Source organism: Rhea pennata, chromosome Z, assembly GCF_028389875.1.
Source record: "Rhea pennata isolate bPtePen1 chromosome Z, bPtePen1.pri, whole genome shotgun sequence".
Taxonomy (NCBI): Eukaryota; Metazoa; Chordata; class Aves; order Rheiformes; family Rheidae; genus Rhea; species Rhea pennata.
The window spans coordinates 26509002-26530319 of record NC_084702.1 but is presented as its reverse complement, the minus strand read 5'-3'; the positions used below and the strand labels follow the sequence as shown (position 1 = coordinate 26530319).

General features: G+C 37.4%; 1 protein-coding gene across 2 annotated transcripts in view; it reads right to left on the bottom strand.

Moving 5' to 3' along the window:
* VPS13A (vacuolar protein sorting 13 homolog A) overlaps positions 1-21318 on the bottom strand; it is a 118719-nt gene that overhangs the window by 40557 nt on the left and 56844 nt on the right. For both annotated transcript variants that reach the window (XM_062599239.1, XM_062599240.1), the window contains 14 exons: positions 21127-21305; positions 19788-20008; positions 14090-14322; positions 11636-11728; positions 10780-11136; positions 9904-10005; positions 8481-8639; positions 8103-8364; positions 7020-7180; positions 5590-5693; positions 3872-4169; positions 2060-2455; positions 1079-1183; positions 850-996 (listed from right to left, as the gene is read on the bottom strand). In XM_062599239.1, the coding sequence (XP_062455223.1) occupies positions 850-996; positions 1079-1183; positions 2060-2455; positions 3872-4169; positions 5590-5693; positions 7020-7180; positions 8103-8364; positions 8481-8639; positions 9904-10005; positions 10780-11136; positions 11636-11728; positions 14090-14322; positions 19788-20008; positions 21127-21305 (2817 nt within the window). The remainder of the gene's footprint in view (positions 1-849; positions 997-1078; positions 1184-2059; positions 2456-3871; positions 4170-5589; positions 5694-7019; positions 7181-8102; positions 8365-8480; positions 8640-9903; positions 10006-10779; positions 11137-11635; positions 11729-14089; positions 14323-19787; positions 20009-21126; positions 21306-21318) is intronic.

Sequence of the window (21318 nt, the reverse complement as noted above, 5' to 3'; positions counted from 1 at the left end):
CATAAGGGACAGAGGCAGTTCACTCTATAAACTCTTTCCCAAAGGTGGTGTGGATCAGTTCTAGCTTTTGCAGAGCTCGAACACTACCCTAAACAGAGTTTGCTTCTGCTGTCTGCTCTGAAGGTAGGCCACAACATGATGGTTCAGATATGCTGAACTTAAAACACTCACATACCCGCACACAAAGAACTCAAAACACCTACAAAAACTAATTGTATCAGGACAGAGTTATGCTGCAACCTTGTAAGACAAGCGCAAATAGTCTGCTCAGCAGCACACTAGCCCTAGGCAACACGAGCAGAAGCCACTTCTGTACCACTTGGCCTGAGGGCCACCTGAAAATTATGCATGTGGTAAAAAAGCATCCCAAATCAAACACCCCCTTTTCCCCCAAAAAACCCAGCAGAGGCACTAGTCCCTAGAAGAACAGTCTGCAGCTATCTGAAGCTACCTGAGGGATCTTCTTCCTGTGAGGAAATTTGTATGACATCTATCTGCCAGGTCAGCCAAATCACACTATCACATACCTCTGGAAAAATTGAGCAGAACTATCAGTACCACTACAAAAAGAGATATTACAGTAACAGTACAAGTCTTTCCCCTCACACTAGAATATGTGATGCAGGTAACAGGAAACATTAACAATTATTAATGCAAGATGGGCTTATAATTTGTCCTAAAACAACATTAAGAAAAGACAGCAGAACAAAGATAGTCTGTTGAAAAAACACAATTATGTTCAGACATTGTCACCAGGCACCGTGCCTGGCTCATAATTTTTATAAGTGCTTAAATCTCTTCTTCTCCTTTTAAAGAAACAACTAGGAATAGCTTCCCTTTTAAGCTTACCTGTTGCAAAACAATAGGAATCCACTTTTCCTTGCCTTCTTCAGACACTTCCAAAGTGTATTTGCTTCTATTTGAGATCATATAAAATGGAGTGAAAGTGACAATTCTGGTAATACTAAAACTGCTGTTGTTTATGGTGACTCCAACCTATGAATTGAAAGACAGTTACAATTATGCTGTTCTGTTCTTATTTATATTTCCTATCATTTAAAAGACAAGTTTAACTCACTTGATATTCCTTTTTATGACTCCTGCATTTCACAGAACCATGACTTCCAACAGTGTCAAGTGAAAACTGATCAGATAGTTCGCTGTCAGTTACCATAAGCTGCACCTACAAAGCAGCATCTTGAGTTAATTTTCAAGTTACAGACACTAACAACATTTAAAATCACATATATAGTATTTACACACATAAATCTATATAAAAACATACCTGAAATACTGATGTTTCCATTAAAAAGTCAAGATATGACTACTGCCAGTTTTGACTCACAGAGAGGTATTTTCTGCCACTCCTAACTAATTAAGGCTATATGGAACAATAATTTTAAGTCTAAGATAATCCAGAGAAAGCAAACACATTGGGATCCAGGCCAAACCTTATCACAATTTAAATCTCAAAGAGCACAGAGTCACATCAACATAGTTTAGTCATTTTGTTAATTTCAACACTCTCATCACTATTGTAAAACGTTCCTAAATATTACATTTACACAACATAATACTCCAGCAATCAGTAATATTCATCATTAAAAATATGACATAGCAATCTCAAAAGATAAACTGCAACTTAACCTTAGCTTACTACCACTTCAGACCAAAACTAACAACAACCTCTGCAAGTGTCCACTTTGAGAACCACAGCTTTACATGTTTAGAGAGAGTCATATTCAGAATAGGGACATTCACTGAAGCAACTTAAATAAAATTCACTAGTGTTTTTTGAAGAAAGAATTTCCTCTATTCCATTTCTCTCAAAGACGAACATCTTTCTTAACAATACAGTGGATAATGTAGATTTTGCATTTCAAATATATCTGACAACATGCTATCATAGTCTGTCTTTAGGCACAGATACACCAGTTTTCATGCCCTTCACTGAGCATAATAGTATTATTCTAGATAGCTTTAAGAGTGTAAAAACCCTTTTATTCAGCAGCATAAGAAAGCATGATACACAATTATCAGATTTTATTAACTATAATACCTTGTTGTTTTGGAGGAAGTTTTTGGGCTGGAAAGAAAAAAGCAGCGGCTTTTTGTAATCCGGAGGGTGCTTGCGGTGGATACCATCAGCTTTGTATTGCAACATTCGACCAGTTTTATTTACCATCCAATAGGGACTGTGAATTGCTATGACCATCTGCCCAGTTGTGTAGGTCACGTGGACAGCAATATCCAATTCAGTCTTATCCAACTCAGTGATGCAGTAAAATGTTGTGAAGCTGATATCTGGCAGATTACTTTTTATATGGTACTCACTTTTCCAATTTTGATCAAGATAATTAAGCAACTGTAAATCAAGCTTTGTTTGATCCAAGACGGCATTATGCATCTGGGCTGAGCATCCCTCTTCCAAAGTGTCATATTCGTTCCCATTTCCCTTAAAAAAAAAAAGTGTACTTACGTAATATTCACAGTCAAAATTTGTATCTACTTATCCTGCTTACAAACATTGTCTATTCATCTTTTGAAATTGTTACTGTGCTATTTAAGCATGTTGCACTCAAACTTCCATCTTTTTCCATTACATTTTAATGTAAAAACACTATATGTTGTCGTTACCGTTTAACCAAAAATCTGATGCTAAATTCAGTAAGTAAAGCATAAATGACAGATTTCTTCAACTCAGTGTTTCTTTCATTATATTTAAATTAGTAAGAGATTTACAAAGAAGAGCCTGTTATTCCTAAGCATGTGGTGGAAGCTATGGTCTCAAGCTCTAGTAACAGTGAATTTGTGACAACATTTGATGATTAAATTACACTACTGGCACCCAAATACTAGATGTTAAGACCATCTAAAAAAATGTTTCCTTGTCTTCATCTAATCTCTATTATCCTATTTCCAAGTAGCAATGCACAATCACAGCAATTTCACAGAGCGAAAGATCTGCTGCTGAGGAGCCAATGGCCACACCATACACATTTCTGGGCTTTTAATTGAGAGCAGCTTACATCTGGCCCTGGAATGAATGCCCATTAACTGTCAGATCACACATTCTGGTTTCATTTCATTTGGAAAGAATGTCTGAGACCATCCTGAAATTCAAGTCAAAGCTTGGCAAATAGGCACTGATTGGAGATTTTCTCAAAAACCACCCAGCTGATCAGAAATAAAACCCTAATGCAGACCAACCCATTTACACTGCTTAAGGCAGCCATAATTCACATAAGAATGTATATTGTTTAAGTAGGATCAAGCTGCACTTGGAAAACAGAGAATGACACTCCCACAAAACTAAACTTACAGTGTAAATTTCTTTTACCTAGTTATCTAAAGTACAAGCTATTACTAATGATTAAAAACAGTGTTTTTCACATTTCAGTACTGTTTCATTTCTGTAGATGCAGCCACATCTTTATTATGGGGCAGGTTTAGCTCAGTTGGTTAGAGCATGGTGCTGCTAATGCCAAGGTCATGGATTCAATCCCTATACAGTGCTACGTTGAGGGTTGGACTAGATGATCTTCAGAGGTCCCTTCCAACCTTACCAGTCTATGATTTCTATGTTTGGGGGTTAGGTTTAGCTCAGTTGGTTAGAGCGTGGTGCTAATAATGCCAAAGTCACGGATTCGATCCCCGTATAGGCCACTCACTTGAGGGTTGGACTAGATGATCTCCAGAGGTCCCTTCCAACCTTACTGATTCTATGATAAGATCCACAATTCTGCTTCACTACTATTTTAACAGAAGCACTTTCTTTCAATATTCTTTTACAAAATATATTTAAACTAGCTAATCAGCTTACATAATCTAGGCAGGAAATACCACAGATATGTAAACGTTAAAGAATTACCTCAACAGAATATGTTATTTGATATGGAAGAAGATTGCGGAGAAGAACAGAAGGCCATAAATGTACAACATATGGAAAATCCCATTGGTCATCTGCACATAATGAAGACGTCAATGTGTCCTTTACTGGGACAATGTTAATGACAAGTGAGTACTTAGTTGACTTTACTGACTGGCATTTCCTCTGCATTAAGCTGTCAACATTTTTCATAATTTCATCAAATGAAATTCCTTCACACACATCATATTCTCCATCCACTCCACTTTCACTGCCTTGAGGTTGCAAACTCAGTATGGATCTGTAAATGAAAAAAAATTTAAACAACTTAATAGAAGATTGAGTATTTCAGTTACTACAATGTTTTCAAGTGCTAACATTCTAGTATTGTTTGAATTTTTGAACATTTCTGATGTAAATCATTGCCTGCCCTCATCTTGCTTACAGAAGGAAGTAAAGAGAAAGGTTAGTTTACAAGGCTCCACAGATTGTACTGGCTAGGGTTTTTTGCTCCACATTCTGCGTAACTGTGGAAAGAAGAGACTGTTGGAGACTTACAAAGATGCTAGGGAATTCCTTTAGGAAAACTGTTAATCTCTGTTCTGAGGAAAAGGTTTGGGTGAACAGTTCACTCTCACGACAGTGAACTGTCGTGAAAGTGCTCTTTCCATTCGCCAAGTACATGGCTTACACACATACAGCTTTTGTAAGACAACTCCTTTGATTCAATGAACTGCTCTTTGACTTAAGATTTTTGCCAGTAAGCAATTTCTGACTTCTTACTGGAATTCACCAATATACTTACACAATGAATCAGAACGTAGCTAAATCTTATTAAATAAAATACAGATAACCAGAAATAATTATGAGCCCATAGTATCTTCAATGAAGTACAACAAAAAAGGAAAACGGAAAGAGAAAGATTGATTTTCTTAAGAACACTGAAGCATTATATTACTTACAATCACTGTATACACTTCAACAGAAAAACTTAAATACTGTATTATTTATGATTACATAGGTGCCATTTTATAAAATGGGGATGGAGAATGTGGGGAGGGGGGGAACAGAAGGAAAAAACCTCTGCAATCCTAAATAAATAAAGTAAATTTTTAATTATCTGAAGTTAGTGACAGTTCAGCCAAATGCTACACACAAACACGTTTCAGTTTCACTTGGGTATGAGCTCAAAGGTACTGATGACAGCCACCCTGAAAGTAGAATCTTTATATGGTTGTATCATTGACAGGCATTTTTCTACCTCTATGATGGAGACTAAATATGTATTAGATTGAATTTTATGCTTCAAAAATTGGTAAAATCAAAAGCACCTTTTTCTCCCCCCTCTTTTTCAAAATGCAGTAAATCATTCAACATCATTCCATCATGAAGACACACTGTACTACACAGATAACCAACACTCTGTTCCAGAACCATGCAGGCTTAGATTCTTAGAAGAGTCAGAGAGTGTCAAACACTTAATTAATTCGTTCCATGAAGTGGATTTCCAAGAGCCTAAAACCACTGATTTAAGAATAATATTTTAATTTAGACTAGAAAATCTGAGATGATTCTAGCCTACAATGATATAGACATTGTAATATTAACTAACAAAGGAAAATAAATTATTAAAAATAGTACCTATTTTAATATAATTATATGGATACAATAATCAATAATGTTTGAATATATTCTGTAACAAAGGAGGAATAAAATAATACCTGTAAGAGGACAAGGGTATGTTGAATTCATTTTCTGGTAAAGCAGTTCCTAAACATCTTCCTTCCTCAAAAATATTTAATGGAATTGAAAAGTGATTCCTTATCTATGTAAAACAAAAATCCAGTAAGATACAGGAAGAAAAACTGGAAAAATAAGATGCTTCAAGCCTTACAGAGCACAGTATAAGAACTTCTCACTGTTCATCTTTTCCATTTGTAATTCTTCTGCAGGTATTTAAAAAGAAAAGCATCTAATGCCACCTTTACAAAATCTTTCTGTGCAAGTTCAATGCTATATTTCAATTATAAAATTAATACATTAGCTATAAAATCCTCTTCAAGCAGAAACTTAAAGCTCTGTAAAAAGAAAGACAAATAAATCTGAACGACCTGATGATTTTCAAAACAATTTTCTTTTCAAAATGTAATAAATACATTTCTTACAGCTCCAATCTCATATGGCAAAAAACACAAGAGAAGTACAACATTTACTTAAACCACCACATCCATTATATGTGCATTTGGGGTGCATACACTTTTTTCATTCTTTGAATACTAATTTTATGTTTTTGATATAATTAAATTGCACTACTACTTCCTGAGAATTGATCATAATCAGTTCTCTTTTCTAAATTTTCAATTGTTTAATGTTCTTCATTATGAATCTGTCTAAAAGAAATGTCTGATTTTGCTCAGATGCTCTGAGAATTTTAGAAAGATATTTACAAACTAATCTAACAAAAGCATGCATTACCAATACCAAAACAAGAATTAGCAATAGTGACTATAGATTTTTTGCTATCATTGATTTTCAATTATTAGTACACATTAACATTCATTTTCTCAATCAATCTCATTCAATCTCGATTGATACTAAAATTAAAATTTTAACTTAGGAAACAAAACAGCACATTTCATCATTAATGAAGTCATAAATCACTCCGGAGAAATCCTGCAAGTGAAATGCAACACTGAAACTATCACAGAACACTACTTATGAGACTAGCTATCAAGTTCCGTATCCTCGCTAACACATAAATGATAAAATGTCTATCAAAAAGACTACTTAATCAGAAAGTGGCTTCAAAAAAGGTTTATGCTCAAAGGACTTGCTCTTCAGCTGACTTGGTATTGAATTTGAAATTCAAATAGAAAACATTACTGATGAATTATCCTGATCTAAAATCTGGTCTGTTACCTCCTTGTCTTGTTAATTCAAAAAGACTTTTTGTTCTTTAAGTTATCTTCTGAATTGCTTTATAACACAAAACCTTATAATGAACATAAGCAAGGTTGTATGAACTATTCAAATCAATCAATTTGGATAATGTATTTCATCCAGTTCGAATAATACAGTTTATTCAAGACTATAGATCATCCATTCTAATTATAAATAAATAAATAAATAAATAAATAAAGGAAAAAATAACCTGGATTGGAGAACGTATAGTTATCATCTTGCTTCCTTCAACAGTATCAATCTGGCAGACAATGGACCTTTCAACACCCGATTCCTCGTGTCTTACAGTGTAAAGACAGCGGCCTACTTTTGTCAATGGAATCTTTTCCACAGTAGAATGATTATGCGGACCTAGTGGTTGCAAGACAAAAAATGAAAGACTCCAAAATAGCATAAACAGATATTTGAACAACAGAAATGTGCATTCAAGAGTATTTTCTGTACTACTAAATCTGCAAAACATGTGAAACAGATGAAAAAATGCAATCATCACTTTTGAACTGATAGTCCTGTAGTGCTACTAAATAACTAGTAATGACTCTCTCTGCCCCAAAGAAAGAGTAAATGAATCTATTAGTTTTAAATCTTTAGCGGTTTTTTGCCACTGCAAATAAAAACAATGCTTAGAAAAAGTGTTTATAAAATGCGATGGCTTGTTAATAAGGTACAGCAGGTATGTATCTTAAAAACAATTCAACTATTAACAAATCACAAGGTCAAGACAGGTTTTTCCAAACTGACTTGTTTGACCAAACTGCTACAATAACTTGTATATAAACTTGTATTGTAAACTAATACACTATTAAAATAGGTAAGTTGTACCTTTAATTGCAGTTTTCTTTTCAATTATTTAAAACAACCTCTTCTTAAAAATATTCCCCTTAATAGTAAATTTCCTATGAATACACACAAAAAGGTCTTAGTTCGCTATGAAGAGCTATTATTTTGTGGCAGCTTAATTCTGCATTAACTTATGAATGCAAATAAAAACTACTCACCGCAGTAAAAATTTATGAAATAAAAAATAGTTGCCTAAACTATTTATCACAGTAGAAAATTTATGCTACAGAAATTATGTTCAAATACTTGCACATATTAACAAGCCAGCTGCTTATAATTGAGAAGACTAAAGCAGAAGTTCAGATACTGCCACGCAACTAGAACCCTGATAAACATTCTTTCCATGTTCTACAGTCCCCAAACATTTACTGAGATGTAAAAGTTGCAATATTGCATTTACAAAAATAAAAGATTTATCACTTTTGCAACTTACAGATTTGAATATAAAACTTCTTGCTACTCAGAGTTGTCATTGCTGTGAACTGGTCACTCTCATTTTTAGTTCTGACATATTCCATATTTAAATGTTCTTCATCTTTTAAATGAAATATTTTTGCTCCAAATTCAACGTTAATGACACTGAAGGAATCACTAGGTGAGATACTAATAGGAAGTCCTAAAGAATTTATTATCACAAAAGGTGCTCGGTCTTTTTTGAAGATGTCTGAAGTTTGGCTAGCTGCTTCAGCAAATGCCTAGAAAATAAAATATAGATACGAAACAGAAATATATTTAGCAAGACTTCATCAAGATGACCTGTGCAAACATTTGTTTAACATGACTCTGAATCCATTAATTTAATCTTTCTTACCGTGCCTAAATTACTCAACATTAGTAGCCCACATTTGGATAGTGTAATATTCAGTTGGTCTTTTGAGGAAACATGTATTACTGTTTTATATTCTGGAACTTTGTAGTTCTCTTCTTCCGCATCTGATTCAACTAATGCTTTTTTAGCCTTCTTTTTCATCTGAAATGAGATTTTTAAAAGAATTTTTATTGGGTCATTCTTCCAACAGAAGCAAATTCTACTTTAACACATTTGGACAACATTTTCCCTTTCTAGAAGCAAAGAAGATAGTTCAGACTAGAGCTGCAAATTCTTTTTCTTTTTTTAATAACCTTTTTTTCAAAAATTTTTTTGAAGAGCGAGAGAATAAAAAATGTAATAGGCAAAAAAATACAACTGAAGGTCAATGAAACTCCAATAAAAGTAGCTAAATTTACCATTATGCAAAAGTAAAGAAATATAAATTTTACTATACATCCTTAATAATGCTATGTAAGAACTACTACACTAATGGATTATCCATTCTTAGAATAGTAACCCAAATTTAGGCTTTATATGGACCCAAAGCACACACTCAGTATCTACCAAACTGCCCATATATTTTCATTTGTTTAAAGGAAAAAACACAGGGAATGTGCTTTCCAGGCTTTCAATATTTCTGGACAGGACGTATTTGCAAGTGTTGTATTTCAAATTGAAGCAAAATCTGCAGTTTGATTCATTACCTTCTGCTTTTCTTTTTCATTAGGACCTTAACTTTCTACAGTAACGGTCTCAGAAGGGTAAGGATTATTTGGTAATGACAGACCCAGGGAAAGGACAGGTTTTCCACTCTGAATTACCTCTTGGGCAAAAAAATTTTTGAAAAACTTGCAGATATAGGACAAAACAAGAGTTAAGAGAGAGGAAAAAAATTGAAGTTGATGTTGAAATTGATGTTTTGCTAACCTAGACACGAATATCAGATTACATCCTAATGAAGGATGAAGCTGAAGTGAAAAGAATTATATTCCCACTGTGCGCTGTGTGCAAATCAGTAACAGACATCAATTCTTTTAATATGATTCTGCTCTGAATACCATTGTAGAATGAGGTGAGTGGTCTCCCCTCCTTCCAAAGCCACTGAATACATTTCATTACCACACTGAACTGACATCAGAGAAAGGGACTGTCATTTTGATTATCCAGTGTAACAGGAATCAAAACTTCTTGCCACCTAAGATGCAGTATTACTTTAAAGATTTGTCCATTTGGATGTTCATTGTTGCCCACTGCAAGAACTATTTTTACTCAGTAAAATGGCAAAAATGTCTCAGTAACCAAAAAGGAAGAACCAAATTTAACATCAGAGATCTAATTATCTTTAGCAAAGGGTTGTTTGTTTGGTTTTTTAAGAGGAAGCTTTTTAGGGAGAAGAAATTAGTTTAGTTTTGCAAGACTATACCTTGATTTCAAGAATCCACGGTTTGAATAAATCAGTTTTCTCAATTTCCAGTGGTTCAAGTAAAGGTTCCCACACTCCAAACATTTCATTAAAATAGTGTACCTATGGAATGCAAAAATCAATTAAATTTCTACACAAGTAGGAAGTTGCACAGAACTGATAACAAGGAAGGATCTGAAGATTTTAAAGATACAAATTTTGATTTACAAATTTATTAATTGCTTTGATTCAACAGAAGACTTACAATCAGACTGCACTTTTACTTTACTCCCATTAGCTGAAGCAAATGCACTAACACATAATGCATAAATGAAGTCTGCAAGTCTCTATCACATAGACTCATTTCCAAATAAGTGATAAAAGTTCTGTAACTCAGAAAATATAATTTGGTTTAAAATGTATGCATATTTATAGCACCACAAAATAAAGGCTAAAAAATCCATCTATAATAATCAATGAATTTTCTTGACACTAATTTTAATTTATAAGTCAGAATTTGGAAGATTTAAATGTAGGAGTGGTACCAAGTAACATGTTATGGAAATGATACATGAACATATTCAATTGCAATCAGAATTTGAAAATTTCAAATACTTTTAGTAGGTTGCTACTCTGTAACTTAATATTGTTGCAATCGACCTTCGTGAAGCTGCAGAGAGTGTACATGTGAGATTTTACACCACAAATCACTGCCATTAGTACTAATATATTATATATTTATTATTAGATATCTTAACACCTATGACCTGTTCCTCCAATGTGCATCTGTATGAGTTTAGTAGTCAAATCTAAGGATTATTTTTTATTGTGTGTAAATAAACATAATGGGTTTAGTAATTTTCAGAAAATTTTTCTTCCATTTTTAGGGTTCCTTACCTCTAACTCAAGCCGAGAATGTAGGTTGATCAAAGTGCTCCAATTTTTTACTTCTCCAAGAAATGACGACTTTGCTAAAAGCATTGGTACGGTTCGGTGACCAACCCCAGCTTCAAGTGTTACAATGACTGATTCAATATTCATTTTCAATGTCTCTCCTGTGGGAACCAGTTCAGTGGTTGGATTTACATCTTCCTTTTCATTTGATTCTTCAAGAAACCACATTTTGAGATTTTTTATATCCTTCTTATTCCACAAGTCTGGAGGAATTTGACTAATCTCTTCCTCTGTTGTTTCTGTAGTTGGAGAAAGGGCTGATGTAATGGTAATCACTGTATTTATGATTATTGGTGAAACCTACAAATAAGAAGTTGAAAGAATTAGAAACCAGAAGTAGTTTAAGGAAAAAAGACAATTATTTTCAGATACAAAATTATAATGAAAACGTTACACCCTCCAAACACCGTTCTACACATGACCCTTCCCTCACTTTTGATGACTGATTCCTTTCCCCAAGCTGTATTTTTAATCTCTTAAAGTTTTCAACTCATGCCTGTCTTCCAGATGGGAGCTTTCAAAACTAATCACCCAACTCCCTATATGTAAACACTTCCAAATTTATCTCCGCATTTCAAGACACCATACAAAATACACAATCCCAACAGTGACGCAGTTGTTACTTTTTAATTTTCACATGCTAAACAGCTAGCTGACTTGATAAAGATGAGAAACAATACCTCATCTTCAGTCATTCCTATTCTTTTTTCTTTTTCAAAGAAAGACACCCCACAAGTACTTTAAAGCTTTCTGAGCAGGAGGGGTGGAAAACTAAAATCATAAGGAAAAAACTACCTACTTTGATTGTTAGAGATTTAATCGTTAGATCAGCAAACTGCGGGTTAGTACCTGACCGCTTCATTTCAAAGAAGAAATCACAAGGCTGTAATACCTATAGAAAGGAATAAAATAACATGCTTAATTAAAAAAAAATCTTTTAAAAAATACATGATTTTAAATATTACAAATACAAAATATTGACAGGAAAATATTGGTCCTTCAAAATAAGAGTAATCAGAACATAATATTAACAGCAATCTGAACATTAATGCTCATAAAAATACAGTAAAAAAAGGCATTGGAAGCAACAATTAGCCTTTCTCAATCATTAATGAGTCCAAACCTAGCTACTGTAAAACGTGTTACATTGTAGTAACTCCATTCCTTAGGTAATGAAGTCTGCAGGTGTCCTCAAATGGTTCAAATGCTTGTGACTTTTGAAGAGAACTAGACTTTTCAATTAATGACAACAAAGCAACATCAATTGTCTGAAGTATCTTGCAGTTGTTCAGAACAAACAAGTCACTTTGAATTGTAATTACTCAGTTCCAGTTTTACAATCAGCTCTTGCACACTCCCATTTACCAAAGCTTATCAAAACCATATAATAAACAAAAACTTTTGTAATGAATAGAGCAGTCGCATGAAATTAGACTAACACAGTAGTGGTAGCAGTATTTACTCTCCAGTTCTCATCTGAGAAGATACGCATCTGTGAATAACAGTAATTTCCAGTAGTATTAATTCTGCACACTTTCCTCTCTTCTCTGTCCTTTTTCTACATCAGACAGTAGGAACATAAAAATGTGTTTTACCATCCTTTTCCCAGCTGATTTCAACCTAACAGAATCCTCTGTCCATATTACTTTAACCACTGCTGCTCAAGTTTACACCTTTACTTCTCTTTTGCATTACAGACAGGAATGAAAACAACATGCCCTCCTTCAGACCTCCTACAGGTAAGAAATGGAAGGAAAGAATCTCATCCTGTGTGCTACTCTCAATCCAGAAGCTACTCTCCTGCTATCTGTAGAAGTCCACGTTTCAAAATAAATCCACCTACCATTAATATCCCAAAGCTTAAGCCTTATAAAATCCCTGCATGAATATCACTTCTTAAAATTCTTGTAGTCTTCATGAAACATCATTCATAGAGTTCCCTTTCTTGACTAAAGAATTCCACTAAATGTCATCTGAATCTCTATTTCTTTAACTAGTTTCCTAGACTAAAATCATATAGTTTACTGAAAACCTGAGTTCAGAGCTTTCCTTACCTGCACATATCAAAATGATCAGCTATATTGCTACCTGTTGAGAACATCTTAATTGATTGATGTTACTCTCTCAAGAGTATTCTGAGTCTTTCAGAAAAGGTAATGTTTTTGAACATCAAAACTAAGGTTCTCAGAAGTTTTCCCTCTTTATACTAAGGATCTTATTAGATACAGATAAAGATTTCTGATTCTGCAGCAAGGCCTGAAGCTTTCTTTGCATTCTGCAAAGCTTGCCACATTGGCCAGCTAACAAATGGAAGTAAAGAGACTCTGCACTGTATCATGACCAACAGTGCAAGAGTACCACTTTCTATTTCAATCAGACACTAACACAATCACTAGATTTTTAACAGATCACCCAAAAGATGTGCCTATACTCAAAGAGCTTCTATGAGAGTACTTGATACGGAGATGAAGTAGAAGTCACAGTCCTTCGCACACTTATGCTTTTCTTCCAGCCTAGTTGGCTCCATAAATTATGCAGGCATAATGAAGAGTTGAAAGGACAAGCTCTTCAAAAGTCATCTTGCAGTCTAAGTACACAAATAAATATTTGGATATACTGGCAAGCTGAATTACTTCTCTAAAACAACAACATCATTTTAGAGTTAACTGAGGAAAAACTCTGGTCTAGTCCACTGTGAAGGCAGGAGAAATTATAAAAAGCTTGAAGAGTCAAGGCATTCCCACCCTGCCAATGTCTGATTCTGTTGCCAAAGTATAAAAAACCAAAGTATTATTTTAATGGATTTACAGGTCTTAACAAATTCCTGAGCTGTACACCATAAGTAATTTAATTCATACTATATAATTTCTCCTCTGCCTGTGACCCTTTGCTATCCACTTAAATAGATATTCAATATAAAATTTTAGACCCAAAATTCCAAATTTGTTAAGTTGAACTTCAAATAGTATATTCTTGTAAACTTCTGTTTATTTTGCTTACCTGTGACATAAGAGATTATATTTTTCTCCTTCAGACTCTTAATTTTACCTTGTTCCAAAAAAAAAAAAAAAACCCTCAAAGCCACAAACTAAAAATACTAAACTGAACAAATACAACAATTGACCTTAGCCACAAGATGTTACCCATCTCTATAATGAAAACTTGAACAATGACAGCTTCTAAAACAACTTGCATATTAGTAGTATATGTTATATAGTGCCTCATAAGTACAAACTTCCATTTGAAAACTCACCGTAATAACGTTCCCTTTTCTTTTTTCTGGGAGAAAAGGGCATGCTTTCATTTGTATCTCTTTAACAGCAGCTGTCATGCTATACCTTTCAGGATTATTTTTAATGAAGACCTCACACTGAGCTGTAACCACCAACGCAGGAGCATCACTTCTGGTTAAATCAGCCACAAACACAATCTCTGGATTTTTAACAATAATATTCATTTCCATTGTAGTCACAGGCTGCAAAGATGCTTTAAAATGCAAATTAAGTTAGACTGATTGTTCAAAAATTAAGTGATCATCAATTACACTTCTTTTATAAACTTTAGAGGTTATTTAAAGATTTAGTGATGAGAGCTAGTTTATTGAGAATATTAAAACGGTCAACTACAAGAAAACTGAGTGGAATGCCGAGAAGCAGAATACACACACGTAGAGTAAGTTACAAAACCTGTATTCTACAAATAGAAGTGATGATTTCTTCTTTCAAAAGATTACATACAGATTATTCCAATGCAGGTGACTCGCAAGTGGCTGTCACTGCAGGTGGTAGCCTTTCCATACAGAACCTTAATGACTAGCTTGGCAAAAGTCTACATCAGAGCAGAAAAACCCATGTAACAAGAAATAAAATTGCCACACGTTAAATAATGAGTATTTAATCAAAAAAAGCTAATGAAATAACTTGCATTCTAGCAAATTCTAGTAAATTCACTTCTTCAACGCTCAATATTGGGTCAAGATTGGTGAATTCCTATGAGAAAGAAGTGCAGTAAAGGGAGCAGGAGATTTGCATGGATGAACAAGGAGCTCTGGCAAAATTCCAACAGAAGGAGGCAGTCTACAGAATGTGAGAGAAAGGACATACCACTTGGGAAGAATACAGGAACATTGTAAGAGTATGCAGGGATGCGCTGAGAAAGGCCAAGGCCATTCAGAATTAAATCTGGCAAGGGATATCAAGGACAAGGGCTTCTTCCAATACATCAGGAGCAAAGGGAAGAGCAAGGAAAATATGAGCCTGCTGCTGAATGCTGCAAGGGCCCTAGTGATGAAGAACACAGAGAAGGCAGATCTACTGAATGCCTTCTTTGCTTCAGTCTTTACTGCTAAGGGCAGCCCTCAGGAATCCCAGAGCTTGGAGCCAGAAAGTCTGCAGAAAGGAAGAACTTTGCTTCGTCAAGGAGGATCAAGTTAGAAATCTTTAGGCAAACCTGACATCCACAAATCTATGGGCCCAGATGGGATGCACCCAAGAGTACCGAGGGAGCTGGTGGATGTTATTGCCAGGCCACTCTCCATCATCTTTGAAAGGCTATGGAAAACAGGAAAGGTACCTGAAGTTAGGCTATAGGCCGGTCAGCCTCACCTCCATCCCTGGAAAGGGGATGCAACAGCTCATTCTGGATGTCATCTCCAGGCATATGGAGGAAAAGAAGGTGGTCAGGAGTAGTCAGCATGGATTCACCAAGGGGAAATCCTCCTTAACCAATCTGATCACCTTCTATGGTGGAATGACTGGCTCGGTAGATGAGGGCAGAGCAGCGGGCGTTGTGTACCTTGACTTCAGCAAGGCTTTTGACCCTGTCTCCCATAACACCCTCCTAGGTAAGCTCAGGAAGTGTGGGTGAGACGAGTGGGCAGTGAGCTGGATTGAGAACTGGCTGAAAGGCAGAGCTCAGAGGGTTGTCATCAGTAGTGCAGAGTCCAGTTGGAGGCCTGTGGCTAGTGGAGTCTCCCAGAGCTCAGGAGTGGGTCCCATCCTGTTCAACTTCTTCATCAATGACCTGGATGAGGGCACAGAGCACCTCCTCAGCGGGCTGGCTGATGAGACCAAGCTGGGAGGAGTGGCTGATACATCGGAGGGCTGTGCTGCCATTCAGAAAGACCTGCGCAGGCTGCAGAGCTGGGCAGAGAGGTTCTGAAGTTCAAGAGAAGCAAGTGTAGGGCTCTGCACCTAGGCAGAAACAACCCCGTGCACCACTACAAGCTAGGGGGCTAACTTGCTGGAGAGCAGCTCTGCAGAGTAGGACTTGGGAGTGCTGGTAGACAAGAAGTTTACCATGAGCCAGTAATGCACCCTTCTGGCCAAGGCGGCCAATGGTCTCCAAGGGTGCATTAGGAAGAGTGTTGCCAGCAGGTCAAGGGAGGTAATTCTCACCCTCTACTCAGCCCTGGGGAGGCTGTATCTTGAGTACTGCATTCAGCTCTGAGTTCCCCAGTACAAGAGAGATATGGAGCTATGAGGAATGGCTGCAAGAGCTGGGCCTCTTTAGCCTGGAGAAGAGAAGACTGAGGGGGGAATCTTATTACTGTGTATAAGTACCTGAAGGGAGAGTGTCAAGCAGATGGGGACAAAGTGCCCATCTTGTGCCAAGCAACAAGACAAGAGGCAATGGGCAAAAACTGAAACACAGAAAGTTCCATCCAAATACGAGCAAAAAATTCCTTACTGTGAGGGTGACAGAGCACTGGAACAGGTTCCCCAGAGAGGCTATGGTATCTCCTTCTCTGGAGATACTCAAAACTAGCCTGGATGTAATGCTGTACAATGTGTTCCAACTGACTCTGGTTGAGCAGGGGGTATAGGTGGGTGTACAGACGATCTCCAGAGGTCCTTTCCAACCTTAACCATTCTGTGATTCTTTGATTCTATGAGATAAATTTTTAAAGCTCTGATTACCTTCAGATACACTAAAAGATTCCAAGATACTTCATGAAGCTGAAAAGAACAACAGCTTCACCAATGTTATTAGCTATGAAACCAGCTAAAACACCAGCTTCACTAAACATCTACATCAGTCATCTGGGATGTGATCTTATGGAAATGCAGGCCACATTTTTCTCTCTGAAATAGTAACCTCTGGAATAGCAACACACACATTCTTGCACTCCACTCCAAGCTCAAGAGCGGTGCATCCCTATGAGTAAGAAATGCGGCAAAAGGGCAGGAGACTTGCATGGATGAGCAAGGAGCTCCTGGCCAAACTCAGACAGAAGAAGAAAGTACACAGAATGTGGAAGAGGGGACAGAATACTCGGGAGAATTACAGGAACGCAGCCAGAGTAGGTAGAGATGCTGCGAGGAAGGCTAAGGACCAGCTGGAATTGAGTCTGGCAAGGGATGGCAAGGACAACAGGAAGGGCTTCTTCAAACACATCAGCAGCAAGAGGAGGACTGGGGAAAATGTGGGCCCGCTGCTGACTGGGGCGGGGGCCCTGGTGACAGGGGATACGGAGAAGGCAGAATTACTGAATGCTTTCTGTGCTTCAGTCTTCACTGCTAAGGGCAGCCCTCAGGAATCCAGCAGCCTGGACATGAAGGAGAAAGTCTGGAGAAGGGGAGACTTTCCTTTGGTTGAGGAGAACAGGATTAGAGACCTTCTAGGCAGGGTAGACATCCACAAATCCACAGGCCCGGATGGGATGCACCCATGGGTACTGAGGGAGCTGGCAGATATTGTTGCCAGGCCGATCTCCATCATCTTTGAAAAGTCATGAGGAACTGGAGAGGTGCCTGAGGACTGGAAGAAAGCCAATGTCATTCCAGTCTTCAAGAAGAGTAAGAAGCAGGACTCAGGCAACTACAGGCCGGTCAGCCTCACCTCCATCCCTGGAAAGGGGATGCAACAACTCATTCTGGATGTCATCTCCAGGCATATGGAGGAAAAGAAGGTGGTCAGGAGTAGTCAGCATGGATTCACCAAGGAGAAATCCTCCTTAACCAATCTGATCACCTTCTATGGTGGAATGACTGGCTCGGTAGATGAGGGCAGAGCAGTGGGCGTTGTGTACCTTGACTTCAGCAAGGCTTTTGACCCTGTCTCCCATAACACCCTCCTAGGTAAGCTCAGGAAGTGTGGGTGAGACGAGTGGGCAGTGAGCTGGATTGAGAACTGGCTGAAAAGCAGAGCTCAGAGGGTTGTCATCAGTAGTGCAGAGTCCAGTTGGAGGCCTGTGGCTAGTGGAGTCTCCCAGAGCTCAGGAGTGGGTCCCATCCTGTTCAACTTCTTCATCAATGACCTGGATGAGGGCACAGAGTGCCTCCTCAGCAGGCTGGCTGATGAGACCAAGCTGGGAGGAGTGGCTGATACATCGGAGGGCTGTGCTGCCATTCAGAGAGACCTGGACAGGCTGCAGAGCTGGGCAGAGAGGAACCTCATGAGGTTCAACAAGGGCAAGTGCAGAGTCCTGCACCTAGGGAAAAATAACCCTAGGCACCAGTACAAGCTGGGGGCTGACCTGCTGGAGAGCAGCTCTGCAGAGAAGCCCCTGGGAGTGCTGGTGGATGACAAACCAACCATGAGCCAGCAATGTGCCCTTGTGGCCAGGAAGGCCAATGGTCTCCTGGGGTGCATTAGGAAGAGTGTTGCCAGCAGGTCGAGGGAGGTGATCCTGCCCCTCTACTCAGCCCTGGGGAGGCCTCAGCTCGAGTGCTGTGTCCAGTTCTGGGCTCCCCAGGACAAGAGAGACATGGAGCTACTGGAGAGAGTCCAGTGTAGGGCTACAAAGATGATCTGACAGCTGGAGCACCTGCCCTATGAGGAACAGCTGTGAGAGCTGGGTCTGTTTAGCCTTGGGAAGAGAAGAGGGGGGATCTGATCAATGTCTGTAAGTACCTGAAGGGAGGGTGTCAAGGGGATGGGGACAAACTCTTTTCAGTGGTGCCATGTGACAGGACAAGAGGCAATGTGTAGAAATTGAAGCACAGGCAGTTCTGCCTGAACGTGAGGGGGAATTTCTTCCCTGTGAGAGTGACGGAGCACTGGACCGGGTTGCCCAGAGAGGTTGTGGAGTCTCCTTCTCTGGAGATCTTCAAGGCCCGCCTGGACGCAACCCTGTCTAACATGCTCTAAGTGACCCTGCTGAGCAAAGGGGTTGGACTAGATGTTCTCCAGAGGTCCCTTCCAACCTTACCAATTCTATGATTCTCATGCAGAGTATGCTAATGCTTGATGCATGATCTGCATTAGCAACATACTTTTATATAAACTTCCTGAATTGCTTAGAATTTGATCATCTACTAAGTCATAGCAGGCACAGCAGTTTTCTGGAGTACAGGCGGGAAAAGTAGGGGACACCTGCTTTGCAGACTTAATGGGAACTACTCGAGGTTTAGAAGCATAAAGAATAACCCAATTCCTGCTCTGATGCTCTAATGGCTTTCTGATCTCAGTTGCAGAATTTGTGAAAGACCTTTGGTCTGGCCCAATGGGGACACTGAGACTACTGAAGATTCACTGTGATTCACTGTGGTAGGGAGAAGACGGCAAGTGGATAAGTGAAAGGTCAACATTTCAAAGACACGATAACTGGCATGATGAATTCATGGTTAGGCATAATGCAGTATATCCAAGTATTTTCAAGAAGGATGAAAATGATGGTGGCAGTGACCATCATTACTCATCTTCTTAAGATAGTCAATGAAACGTAGACAGTGCTAGAAGTGACTTTTTTTTTTTTTTTTTTTTTTTAGGAATACATTTGAAGTATTTCTATCATCTCTGACAGAGCTCCATATCAAAATAAGCACTGACTGAGAGATACAAATCAACTTCTGTGTCCCAAAAACAAGTGTCAATGATTAAGACAGACCATTATACACATAAACAAATGCCAGAACTATCATAGAAATAATATTTTTATATAAGAGTATTAAAATACTGAAATCAAATGCATAGTTAAACATATATTCAAAAATACTTCCAGTAAATACCTTGTTCCTTTAAAGGTAAAGACTGCTTGAGATTTCTCTGTGCAGCAGCACTTTCTGCATTAGCCTTTAGGAATATATCTGCAACAGTAAGTAGAAATTCCATGCTTGCACATAGGTATATTTCTTGAACAATCATGTCAAGAACAGTGCCTTCTCTCCCCTGCTTATAGCTTATATCCACCATAAATTTCTTTTCAAATCCATGTTTCATTTCCACCATCCTGAAAGACAATTAAGACAGCACTTAATGAGGCACTGAAACAGCCACTCACAAACACTGAAAGACATTCAAGATTCTTACTCCAGCTACAATATGACATTAAAGTACACTAAAGAACAGCACCCAAAATTTTAAAACATGACCAGTATAAACATTAACATAAATTCTGTAAGACAGCAATACCAATAAGACATCAGTACACTTGCAGCATCTTTACTTGTAATCATTACTTGATTACATGAAAGAAAGTCCTTACTGCAAAGGACATGCACAGATATTACAAGTGATGTAATCTGAAGCACTGGATATACAGTGGACTAGAAAACAGAACACATGTGACAGAATTTTTACTACCAGGAATGGAAAATAAGCTTTCATTTGAAAGAATGAATGTTTACTTTGAACACAGATGAAGAAACAGAAAAAAACAGAATTTATGATTAGAACAATGCAATTTCCAGTTTACAAGTATAATAGCACATGGAACAATATTTGCCATTCCTAAGATTTCACAAAAGAAGTAATTAAAACATAAAAATACAGAAACTAATACTGTGCAAAGAATAGAGAAATGAAACCCTCCAAATTCACCCTCCAAATTTTTTCTGCTTCATGAGGCAAAAGGCTACCAGAAGTATTAAAATTGGATGTCCTTCTGAAAAGTAGCTTTGACATATTCAAAATTACATAATTATTATTTTCCCCTCTAATTAAAGCTGTTCATAATTTATGAGTCAAACTACACCAAAACCATGAGTCCAACTACATCCAAATCATTACAACCCCTTGCTTACATGTAACACCATAGCATGGTGTCATAATTGTTATTGAACAGTGTACTTTAACATATACGGAAACAGATTTCACTTTCAGCTGCTTTTACATATTTCAATTTGAAAGTTTGAATATAGCACCTACATTGGTCTGTCCCAAACAGTACCTGCAACAAAATGCAAGAAAGACAAAAACACATGTTCATGTATACAGAAAGTGACATATACTTTATGAACAACTTGCACCAAAAAGTACAGTTTCAACAAAATACTAGAAAAGAAAAACTTGCAACTCTTTCGCAAATTCTAATAAGCAATATTTTAATATTTATGTTAAAACACAGACCTTGGTGTAGCCTTCTGGATTGACTGTCTTTTATCATCTAATGTACAGTTTGCTAACTTGACTGAAGCATTCATTGAACCATCTGATAACATTTTGACAGCAGCTGACATCAAAACTAGTTTAAATTCTGCAAGCTTCAAAAGATCATCTCTTTGGTCCATAACTGCAGCCTGTTTAAACTGAAATGAAAAT